Raw genomic sequence first — 12,478 nt, 5'->3', positions numbered from 1 at the left:
TCCCCTTCTTTTTCCCTGATATTTTCACTTTAAAGTGGCAGATGGATGGGGAAACAAATTATCTAGATCATGGCCCTTAGCCATCTTCAATCATCTTTTGATTCTTGTTCCAATTCATTAAATTGCTGTGCATCTAACTTGAATTACACGGCAAGATGGAGCCAAGAGAATCAGAAACTAATTCTAACACTTGTCTCTTCTTAAACTGGGAACTTGCACACGGCAAGGTTTCTTAGGGCAGATAATCTTTACATATTTGGTTTCTTTCTTTAGATGGTCTTTGCTATTGCAGACTGTCGATTGTAAAAACAGGAAACAGGACAAGATGATTTGCAAGTGATTAAAAGATGATAGTTATTCACTGACTCAGTCAATAAAGATGAGATGCCTACTGTGTGTCAGGTACCATGCTAGGTGATGGGGACACTGTAGTGCACAAGAGAGTTTGTGCCCTCAAGGACATACAGCCCTGAGCTAACATTTATTGAGCACTTACTGTATGCCAAGGGCTTTACATATCTTGACTCATTTAATCCTCACAATGAGGATTGTCAACCTGTGAGGTAAGTTCAGAGAGAAAAATAATTTGCCCAAGATTATACCACTAGGAGATAGAGAGGCTGGGATTTGAACTCAGGCAGACTGGTTCCAGAGGCTGTGTCCTTAAGCTTCATGTTTTTTTCTCTTGAGCAAGTGATACAGACACCAGGCAATGACAAAGCAATGTGACAAGTGCCACCACTGATTAATGCAGATGAGTACCAAAAATAAAAGCACACAGAAGCCACACCTAATCCAAGCTTGGGGATGCTCAGTGAAGATTTAGAGGGAGTGATAGGGAAAGTTGGCCCAGAGGAGTGAGGCAGGAGAAGGCAGGGGGTCCTAGGCAGAGAGAATATCACGCACAAAGACCAGGAGACAGAGAAAGCAGTGTGCATTTAGAGCAGTGCCACAGAGAGGGAGAGGAAGTGACGTGAAGCTATGGAGAGAGGAGCTGAAGAGAGGCTGAGGGAGGGAAGAAGGTAGCTGCTGTAGCCCTTCGTTGGCCCGCTTCTCTCCGGAGGGTGGAGGTGCGTTTCTATACCAGATGATAAGGAAGCAGGGGAGGGGGGCTGGGACCTGGGCGAGGCCCAGTGTGTGCTGCACAAGATAAGGCACCAAGTGCCTATCCTACCCATTCTAGTCTCCTTAGTCTCTAATTGATTATATTGTAAGCAATATGACAAATGACACAAATATAATGCAGATTAATTGCAATCATTGCAAATCTTACAAAAGAGTGGATTTGATGAACTTGACAAATAATGCTAGAAAACTGCTCAAATCTCAAGCAAAGCCACTGAAAAATGTGGATCTGGCAGACTCAGAGGATGACAATAAAGGGAGAGGTGATAAGGTGATCACCAAGGTGATCACTTATAAAAAAGAACAATGTAAATATCAAGAGATTGAGGTCCATAGGAAAACAGGAAGATCTGTTTTTATTTATTTTTTTTTGCCACCGAGTGGCATGTGGGATCTTAGCTCCCCGACCAGTGATGGAACCTGTGCCCCCTACAGTGGGAGCTCAGACTTTTAACCACTGGACCGCCAGGGAAGTCCCAGATCTCAAATATTTTTGAAAACATTCCCTCTCTGATTATGCTGTAAAAATCAGATGGAAAGAATATTGTAGGATACTAAACATGGTTTCACTCGAAAAACAAACATTTGATTCTTTGTTATAAGAATATTTTTAAAATTACAAGCTTTTATAATTTCATTCGGTTTTCATGATGAAAGTCCCCATCAGACCTCCTCTCTCCCCGAATCCCCACCATATACAATGAAATTCTGGTCCCCGTTTTAAGTGGATTCACTTTTAGGTGAGCTTTTTCTGGTGTCAACCCCCTCCCTGAGCTGAACAGGCCCTTTGCTCTCAGCAGCCTGGGAGGAAGGTTGTGTCACAGTGCTGATTCTGGTATGGGAAGGCAAAATATTTCCTACCATTGCCTGATCCTTACAGGGGCTGATGTATCACATGTCACAACTGGGTCTCTTTTCTCTTACCCCCTTAAGAAGTCACTGAGGACAGAACGAAGACAAGAGCCTGTGCTTGGTTTGCCTTCTATCCCTGCCATCATTCCCAGCTGCCAGCCAGGGAGCAGACAGCACAGGACAAAACCCCCAGCTGCACACTCTCAACATCCTCACAGGCTGGGCCTCACAACCCACCCTGGGACCCCTGTCAGTCAGCATTCCGGGGCCACTGAGGAAGGAAGCACACCAACACAGGCCCTGAGAACAGCTGTGAGACCTCGTGACGCTTTAATCTTGTGATGCAATCCAGTAGTTTTGAAGAATATTGTTGTCAAGGGCCATATGACAAGAGTCATCAAATACATTTACTCAAAAGTCTATGAACAATGTACACATACAACCTTCTCCCTACAATTTTAAAATAAAAGCATAACTTTCTACAGATAGTCTTGGAAAGTCAAAGCTGAAAAGAACTCAAGCATATTTAAACAAACTTCATGTTTCAGATGAGGAATCTGAAATCCTAGGCCAGGGGTCGGCAAACTTTTTCTGTAAAAGGTCAGAGAGTAAATAGTTTAGACTTTGTAGGCCATATGGTCTCTGTCGTAACTATTCAACTCTGTTGTAGCACAAAAGCAGTCACAGACAATACATAAACAACGTGTGGTTGTGTTCTGATACAACTTTTATTTATGGGCACTGAAATTTGAGTTTTACATTATTTTTCACATGCTACAAAAATAGTTCTTCTTTTGACTTCAAGCATTTAAAAAGGTAAAAACCACTTTTAGTGGGCTAAACAAACAGGTGGTAGACTGGATTTGGTCCCTGGGCCATAGTGTGCTGACCCCTGTCCTAGGACACTCTGACACCCAAGTGTAGCCTGTAGTGTTATACCTTGTTTATTTGCTCTTTGCTTTGGCCGTCCACATCAAAGACTCTGACCTGCTTAACCATAAAATGTACAAGCAAGGAGCTCTATAAATGTTTTCTACATTTTAGGAGTAATATTAAGATCTGTCAGAAACATATGCCAGGCCACAGTTGAAAGACAATTGATATAATGCTATATTGTGTATTAAATAAAAACAAGAGAAAAATATAATAAATTTGAGAAACTCACTAAATTTGAAAAATAGGCTTTATTTTAACCAGTGGTATTGTATGACATCCTATATGGCATAACTGAATACAGCCAAGTTCATGGGTACAAATAAAATAGAATTTTCCCTCATTCTCTCTTTTGGTTTCTGTTCAGAGAAATCAGGAGATGGGAGCATTATGCTCAGAAACCAAGGAGCTCTTCCGCAGGCAGGCTCCAGCTGAGTCCAGGCTCCTGGCGCATTCAGCCTCTTAACACGTATACGGTCTCATGTGCAAAGACCTTTATGAAAAAAATATTCAGAGCAGTATTTCTGTAGGAAATCACACTAGCATTTACAACAAAACATGGCTGATAAAATTCATCCTGCTGTGGATCACGAGGATTTGAACTGCATATAAAGGAGATGAGGCCTCTGCGTTCATTTTCCTTCAAAGAGGGGGCGAATTCCGGGTGACTCCCGGGTGAGGTGTGATCACCATCAGCTGCCTCCTTCCTTCTCGCTCCAGTTCACTTGCGGGTCCTACCCTGTCCCTCTGGAGTGCAGGTATCACTGCACTGTGACAGAGAAATGGAAACACCTTGGCCCCAATACAAGATTCTGTCACACAGCCAACACTGGAAGTGGCTCTACGCTTTCTTCTTTCACAAAAGGTTTAAATATATGGGCCCGTATGTAGCACAAGATGCCTGAAATTCAGAAAATTATGAAAACAACTCTTCTCCACCCCTGAGGATATTTCATCTTTATAAAGTTGAAAATACAAAATATTAAAATAATTTGCCCTTTCTCCCCATCAAAAGGAATCATATTCTCAATGGATTCCTGCAATATAGAAAATTCTGAAACAAAATTTATTTCTCCACCAACCAAGACCAAGAAGTCAATGTTAAGCTGCCAAGAAGACCCTTTTCCAAAGAAGGGTGGAAAAGACACCTCATTACTTTTCTTTTTAAAAAATAACCATATTTAGACAAAGATAGCATAAGGAGTTTCTGGCCTCATGAGCTTTTATTTTTCACTTTGATTTTCAGCATTTCTTAGCATTGGTTATTGGGAGTGAAGAGAATGACTTGTTCTCCAAAGTCTGAGATATTCCTGGGACAAGCCCTGATCTTTCCTGGTTGATGGCTCCCCAAAAATAGTCTGTTGAAAGCCAGATGGCAAGAATGGAAATGCTATACATCCATCTGTTCCATTTCTTCATAGTTTTCACATCAAAAGCACCTGGAGTATCACTTGTGTTCAACACAAAATAGCACTGGGGGCTGAAGAGAGGATGACATCACTTGCCCATAGCATCAGTTGAGGTGACGTGGATTCTGAACTACCCACAAGGTCTTCACTGGCAAACCTGCCTGGCACCAGGGCCTCCCGAAGAGAACAGGACGAGCAACCGTGCATGCTCAAATAGCAAGACGTGCAAAACACATCATCACTCTGCTAGGAATAAAGAGCACGCAGGAAGTACACTGAGAGCAAGAACCAGCTTCTGACTACTGGGGCCAGTACTTAAGAAACCTCTGCACTGAAGGTGGTGGGTATGCAGAGAAATGGCAAAGACACCCGGGTGGGGGTGTGGGCGTGAGGGAGGAAGAGAGAGAAGCACATATACACACGCTCACACGTGGTGCCTCTGAAGGCTCCCTGGCCACTTCGGGTTCACAAGTGGCGGTCCAACAACGTGACTACTTGCCTGGCTCAGAACTTCATCCGCTGCACTCTCCTAACCAACTACACTTTCTTCTCTCCTTTTAAGGCACAGACATATTTATAGTTTCAGGTACAGCTGCTGAGTTCTGAGAATCACACTAAGCAAGTTAATCACAGACTAGTGCACAGAAGCCAGTTGGTCCTTTTTGGCTGATGCATCACTGATGGACAGCTCCAGGTGTGAAGCAGCCAGAAGGTGTGAGCCTTCTCTCTATGCCACTGTGGGATGCGGTCAAGTCTAACCTCCACCGTCAAGGTGGGGCCACAGGAGAGGCCAAAATGGCAAAAGCATGACTGGGGTCTGGGATGTTTAATATTTTTCACTTTGCATTTAACAAACCCTACAAGATGGCAGCTCTTGCCCGCCTAGCTGACTCTCACAAACAAGAGCAAGCAGAGGCTGCCACAGAGCATCTGTCACTCCACGTAAAGTCACTGTGATAGTTTGCTCATCATCTCTTACCCTCCACAAAGTCAGACACACACAACACACACACACACCCCTTCCACCATGGAGGAAATCTTTGCTACAAGAGGCACTTGAATGATATTTGGAGAGTTCCCATGAAAAGGCCTTCCCCTCACAGTGAAGTGGGATCAACGGAACAGAAACCAGATACTCAGGACTCCATCTCTTCTTGGTCAAGGGGTGGTGGCACAAAGCTGATGACTTCATCGTAGGTCAGGCCTAGAAATTGGGAAGGAAAAGTACGATGTGAGAGTTTAGACTTTTCACTTTGCTGGCAAGCACCCTAACTTCTAAGCTCAAGATCCTTCCTCCCTGTTCAGGCCGCTGGTTCGATGGGCTACTTCAAATAATTGCCTCATTGCTTGTGTGTAATATCCTAACGGAACGTGTGATTACACAGAAGTTCAAGGATACATATAAAAGAACCATTTTTCTTGTTTCTTTCATCATCTAGTGCCTCCTCTTTAAAGCTCTGGAGAAGATGCTCAAGAGTAGCAAAGCAATCCCACACGCTACAGCAACAGATAATCCTGGCTTTTGGGATTTAACTCGAGTTCTGAATTTGTGTTTTATGGAGAGAATATGAGATTGGGCATGGGAGACCTGGGTTCCATTTCTGGCTGCATCCCTAACTATGACTAAGGTAAGAGATACAATATAAACTCTCTTTGCCCCAATTCTATCCATTGTAAAAATTCCCTATTCCCTACTTAGCTCAGAGAGATGGTATAAATGCAGAAATTCTGAGAACCTCAAAGCTCTATGCAGACGTGAGGGGCTGTGCACAAAATCAGACCAGACAGAAGCATCTCAAAGGTCCAGAGTGTCGTCATCTACAACAGACAGTTTCCATCAGAGGAACATACTCATTCTGCATTAGAGACCCTCATTACAAGTTTTAACGAGTTGGATGTAACCAGAAAAAATTCCACCACCCCCCCACACAGCTTTTGGTTAGTGGTTCACCTAGGAAAGATTTTTAAATCTAAGTTCTCAAGCTAGATGTTCATCCTGCTAGGACTTACTTTTCCATTCATCTATAAGGAGGTCCCTGCTTTCGAAAGACTGATCGTAAGGATCAGCCACTGGTTCATCATCAGGATCATGGTACTGGGCAAAGTAGGCATGTGCAAGGGCTTGGGCTGCTGTAATTCTCTTATCTGAGTCCAATACAAGCATCTTCTCCAGCAAGTCGACAGCTATCAGTACCACAGATTGGAAGGAAAAAAGAAGAGTTTTTAACACGTTACCAAAAATTTATGCCTTATTAAGCAGACACACAGTTTTGACCCTTCATACCCAAACAAAGAATTCTCCAAAGTATCTGATCTAGGATATATTACTCCTTTCCTCCTTTAAACATATACGTGTGTGTGCATGCTTGCATGCGTGTATGGATGGGTGGGTGGATTTTGTATTTTTTAAGAATATATCACTGGGACTTCCCTGGTGGCGCAGTGGTTAAGAATCCACCTGCCACTGCAGGGGACATGGGTTCGAGCCCTGGTCCAGGAAGATCCCACATGCCACGGAGCAACTAAGCCCGTGCGCCAAAACTACTGAGCCTGCGCTCTAGAGCCCTCGAGCCACAACTACTGAAGCCTGCGCGCCTAGAACCCGTGCTCCGCAACAAGAGAAGCCACCGCAATGAGAAGCCCATGCGCTGCAACTAGAGAAAGCCCGCGCGTGGCAATGAAGACCCAGTGCAGCCAAAAATAAATAAATTAATTAACTAAAAACCAAAAACCAAAAAAAACTAGAGAAGAATACATTACTAAAGAAGAATTTTAAAAAGTAACAGATTGTGTTTGAACAAGCTTTTGTGGAATGTCGGTGTCCAACTGCTACCACTACGGTCAAAATGTCAGAATGAAAGCCCATAACTAAAGTAATCTACAAGAGGTAAGTAGGGCCGGTTTCTTACTGTTTTGTCCTTTCTGTTTATTACTAACATAAGGCAAGTGAATATTCATCTGATGGATCTAATGAACAAATTGAGGATTTTTTATGGGTGTGTGGATGAGACATGGTATTTGGATAAAATCATTATGAGCAGTTTCAGTATACAAAATAATAGGACAGTGAATAGTCATATGCCCACCACCAACAATTAACCTTCTGTATTTCTTTATCTATATATACATACATTTTTCACCGAACCATTTTAAAATAAAATGACAGACATGAAACTTTACCTCTAAATATTTCAGCATACAGATAGCTTCCTATACAATCATAAAACTGTTATTACATATGACAAATATATAATTCCCAAACATCATCTAAAATCCAGTACATGTTAAAATTTCTTCAGTTACCCTAAAGTTGTTTTTTATACCTAGTTTGTTCAAACCAGGATCCAATTAAGGGCCAGGCATTGCATTAGATTGAGTTTCCTTAGTCTCGAAATAATCCCCCCACTTCTAACCCCTATTTTTTCCTAACTTTGACCTGAAAATACCCACCCCAGTTGTCTTGTGCTATCATGTACCTACACCCTTGTTTTCCTCTATTCCTTGTATTTCCTGAACCCTGTTAGATCTGAAAATTTGGTAAGAATTGGGTTATAAATATTTTTGGAAAGAATATTTCATAGGTGATGCTATGTACTTGATGGTACATTAAAGCCATTTGTCCCATTAATAATGAAGCTAAATTTGATCACTGGGTTAAGATGTTTCTTTTTTGCCCCAAGAAAGTACCCTGTGGGATACACCAGGTAAATATCAGTTTCTTTCACTTACAGCTTTCAGCATCCATTGATTTTTCCTTCCCAGCAACTATTTCATTAGGGGGTCACAAAACAGTGGGTTTTTTTGTTTTCTTTTGTTTTTTTTATAATTCTTACAAATGAGGATGTTTTGAGTTTCAGAACGGTGGCACTTGGGAGGACAAATAATGACATCTCGACAGTTATCACTTTGGTATAACAAAGGCATTTGAGGCTTTGCAAATTATTGATGTCTCCTTAAATGTGGAAGGGGGCAGGGATGGGTAGTGAAGGGGAGGACTGTTTCCTGAAGAGATCCATGCTGCATACACTGGAGGATGTAAAAGACCCCTGTCCTGCAGCCTCAATTCCAGAGTAATCCAAAGGAGAAATGTGGGTTTCAGAGGAATACAGGAACAAAGTGAATATTTATGTGTCAAGTTCATAAGTTCACACTTTAAAGCACTGGGAAAATTGCCTAGATATATGTTCTTCTTCTCTACTTAGAAAAAATAACCTTATCAGGTGTTGTTTGGGTCATATGATGAGTCTTTGCCACCCCCAGGGTAAAAAGAACCACATCCTTATAGCCAATACTTTGATAAAAAATAAGATCAAGGTTAAGAAAAAGATTCCTCTAAGATCTTGACAGATACAAATACACACACTCCATCAAAGGGCAATTTAAGTTTTACTTCATGTTTTGAGGATAATGGTGAAACATGAAGTCAGTAATGGACAAAATAGAGCTGTCAATATTTACACTGTTAGTATATTCCTTCTTGGTTAATATGCTGGGCACAAGTTCCTGGTCAGTAACACCATGTTCTGCCTGCAAGAAGAGACTCTTTATATGACATCACTGGGCAGTGGACAGATAGGTCTGTTTAAATTTTGAGAACTGCTGTGCTGAGCAGCAGATGGCTCAAGCCTCCTTCAACTCACTAGCAGCCTGCAGTACTAAGTGGTATCCAGTTCTTTTGAATGCTTAAATGTCGTGATTCCAGAGAACGGGGACACCTATCAGGATAGATGTGACCCAAATAAGCTGCTGGGACACACGCATATTCCCCTTTCCTCGGAAAAATGAATTAACAAATCTCTTTGAGTCAGCCATCAGGAAGTCAAACAGTGAGCATTGCCATGTCTAAAACGTGAGCTGATATGATGAAAAAACTCATAACAGAATGACAGACAGGGAAGCGACCAGCACACAGCATAATTTCCCAACATCCTACAGTACTTAACAACTCAAAGAGAGCGTCTCACAGACCCTTGAACTAGATAACACAGTATAAACAAATCATACAAAGCCAATCAGAGCATACCAGGGCAGATGCAAACCCAAGCCAACCCCAGCAGAGTTCTGTATACCCCTGATGAGTTTGTGGATTTATTCTTAGATGTGAGAGTGATCCAGCTGAGATCTGACATACTCTCCATCTCCAAGGCCGACAGGGACTCATCTATAGCTGCCTAACACTTCAAAGAGTGTGAGCATCTCTGCTATTGTAAGAATTATCACAGTAATACTAAACTGCTCTCAAACAATCACCGTGGATGAAGTACTTAAAAAAGTAAAGCCACTTAGCCTTCACTCCAACTTCTAAAGAGGCTGTCATGGGTGTCAGCTCTCAGAAGGATAAAACTAAACCTGAAGCCTGGCTGCTGGGACCCTTAAGCAGAGGGATGACCAAAACTGAGATTTAAAAACATACTACTAAGTGACTTCCCTGGTGGCGCAGTGGTTAAGAAGAATCTGGCTGCCAATGCAGGGGACACGGGTTCGAGCCCTGGCCCAGGAAGATCCCACATGCTGCAGAGCAACTAAGCCCACAACTACTGAGCCTGCGCTCTAGAGCCCACGAGCTGCAACTACTGAGCCCGTGTGCCACAACTACTGAAGCCTGCGCGCCTAGAGCCTGTGCTCTGCAACAAGAGAAGCCACCACAATGAGAAGCCCATGCACTGCAACAAAGAGTAGCCCCAGCTCGCCGCAACTAGAGAAAGCACGCACGCAGCAACGAAGACCCAACACAGCCAAAAATAAATAAATAAATAAAATTTAACACAACAACAACAACAACAAAACATACTACTAAGATACAATCTTCAGAAGAGTAAGAAGGTTGATTGTACTATTATCACAGCGTTGCTCCCCTCCTGTCATAGGGAGGTCCTGGTCTGATTTTTCTGTGTCTGTCATTAAATAGCACTGTCCCCTGTCTTCTCCTAGAGTCAGGGAATTAGAGACTCAGGCAATAACACTTTTGGGGACCAAAAAAAGTACACATCGGCCCCTGGTTTTAAGGAACAAAGCAACTCTTTTTTTTAGCCAAGGCAGTACACATCCTGCAGCTGCCACTGTTACGTCCCTTTGCCAAAGATCCTGGAAGTGATGGTGGCAGGAAGGAATATGGAGCCATTCCTTAAAGTCTGGGGTGGCAAACTAGCTTCGCAAAGAGAGAATGGTTAAGTCTCTAAGGGCGAAAGGAGAAGAGGGGGAGGGAAAAGTACATGAGGACGACGGGACCTGTAGGTAGAGAAGGGCACACTGCAGGGAGCGCCTGGGTGGGTCTACTAACCACCATCTGTGCTTCGGCTGTTTTCTCCCTCAGTGAGGGACTCTGCAAAACAACAGCAGTGGGCTTCCCTGGTGGCGCAGTGGTTAAGAATCCGCCTGCCAATGCAGGGGACATGGGTTCGAGCCCTGGTCCAGGAAGATCCCACATGCCGCGGAGCAACTAAGCCCGTGCGCCACAACTACTGAGCCCACGCGCCACAACTGCTGAGGCTGCATGCCGCAACTACTGAAGCCCGCGGGCCTAGAGCTCATGCTCCACAACAAGAGAGGCCACCGCAATGAGAAGCCTGCACTCTGCAACGAAGAGCAGCCCCCGCTCGCTGCAACTAGAGAAAGCCCGCGCGCAGCAACAAAGACCCAACGCAGCCAAAATAAATACAATAAATACACAAATAAATTAAAAAAAAAAAAAAACCCCAACAGCAGTGGTGAACGACTCACAGGCTTTTCTCTGTTCCTCTTTCTTCCTGTATCCCTCAATCTGTTCTCCTAGCATTCCCATTACTTTCTCTCCTTTCTTCACTGTCCCAGCCTATTTCCCCCATCAAATTCTGTGATCATATAAATATATAAGCATGTCATGAGACTGAAAAAAAAAAACCTGACAATACAAACACGGATAATAAATGGCATTATTTACCTCCTTCCAAGATTTAATTAATGGTACGATATTTAGTCAAAAGGAAAAACTCTTCTTCAAATCCCTAACTTATGTCATAACCAATATTGAATATATTGATACTGAATCCATTAGATGAGGATATGGTCAACTTACCCAAGGGATTGGCACCGATAAATACATTTGCAAAGTTCATCTTTGGCATCTGGGTCAAAGACTGAATGTAGTTTCTTGCCTGTAAAACAGAGGGTTTTCAAAATGGCTTTGTTCAGTATTGTTGCTGCTCTCAAAGAGTCTGGGTCGTGTCAAAGAACGAGTGTTAACTGACAGGGTCTGCTAGCTTCAATGTTTATGAATGTCACTGACATTCTTTAAATACTTCTCTCTTACTGCCATCCTAACCTCCTTATTTACGATCAGCACCTTTATTTACTCCTGCTATCTCTCACAGTTAAATTTCAAGTGAACAAAAATGCGAACCAATTAAGTTCCCTTTTATTAGCATTCTGGTCACAGGATCAGAAGGTTAAAAAGATATCTAAGAAGTAGACCTTTCTGAGACAGCCTTCCTAAAAAAGCTGCAGTTGGCATAGGGATTGGTATTCCCAAAGAAAGTCTAGGATCAACTGTCTTTTGATGGTGCTGATCTCAGCAGGTACTCTTAGTATATGAAAAGGATATCAGTATTAAGCCTTGCTAACAAAATATTCATGGTGACAAGAAAGTAAACGTAAGCATTATATATATTATTCTAAGAGGTTCAAACACATTTTAAAAATACTAAACCAATTTAACAAGAGTAATAAAGAATCGTGGATAAGTTACACAGCCTAGGCAGAAATCCTTCCCCTACCACCTGTAAGATACATCTTCTTGGGCAAGTCTTAACTAGCATATCAATTACCTCATCTGTAAAATATTTGTATTACTATTAGATATTAGTATTTGGCTTGCCTATACCATATGGTTATTGTGATACTCAAGCAAGATAAAACTCATGAGAGCTTCCAACTAAAATTTTGACACACAAAAAATTTATATACCAATATAGGTTTTATAAGTTTGATTCTTGGGGTGGGACAGGCCTGAGTTTGAATCTTGACTTTACCACTTTGGGTAAATTACTTATTCTCTTTAAGTCTTGAGTTCTTCATCTATAAAACAGGGTTAATAACAGTGCCTACCTCACAGGGCTGGAGCGAGGACTAGCGATAACAAAGCAGTACCTCCTTAGCGTGGTACTTGGTTCAGAGGGAGAGCT

At 42.4% G+C, this 12,478-nt stretch overlaps 1 protein-coding gene across 5 annotated transcripts in view; it reads right to left on the bottom strand.

The window, feature by feature from the left end:
- Positions 1 to 2,686: 2,686 nt before the first annotated feature.
- MAPK14 (mitogen-activated protein kinase 14) overlaps positions 2,687 to 12,478 on the bottom strand; it is a 72,003-nt gene continuing 62,211 nt past the window's right edge. For all 5 annotated transcript variants that reach the window (XM_082346726.1, XM_082346725.1, XM_082346727.1 and 2 more), the window contains exons 10-12: positions 11,374 to 11,452; positions 6,330 to 6,503; positions 2,687 to 5,523 (exon numbers count right to left, since the gene is read on the bottom strand). In XM_082346726.1, coding sequence (XP_082202852.1) covers positions 5,456 to 5,523; positions 6,330 to 6,503; positions 11,374 to 11,452 — 321 coding nt within the window. In that variant the 3' untranslated portion in view covers positions 2,687 to 5,455. The remainder of the gene's footprint in view (positions 5,524 to 6,329; positions 6,504 to 11,373; positions 11,453 to 12,478) is intronic.

Source organism: Balaenoptera borealis, assembly GCF_965194805.1.
Source record: "Balaenoptera borealis genome assembly, chromosome: 12".
In the NCBI taxonomy this organism is placed as follows: domain Eukaryota; kingdom Metazoa; phylum Chordata; class Mammalia; order Artiodactyla; family Balaenopteridae; genus Balaenoptera; species Balaenoptera borealis.
This window is presented reverse-complemented; position numbering and strand designations above follow the sequence as displayed.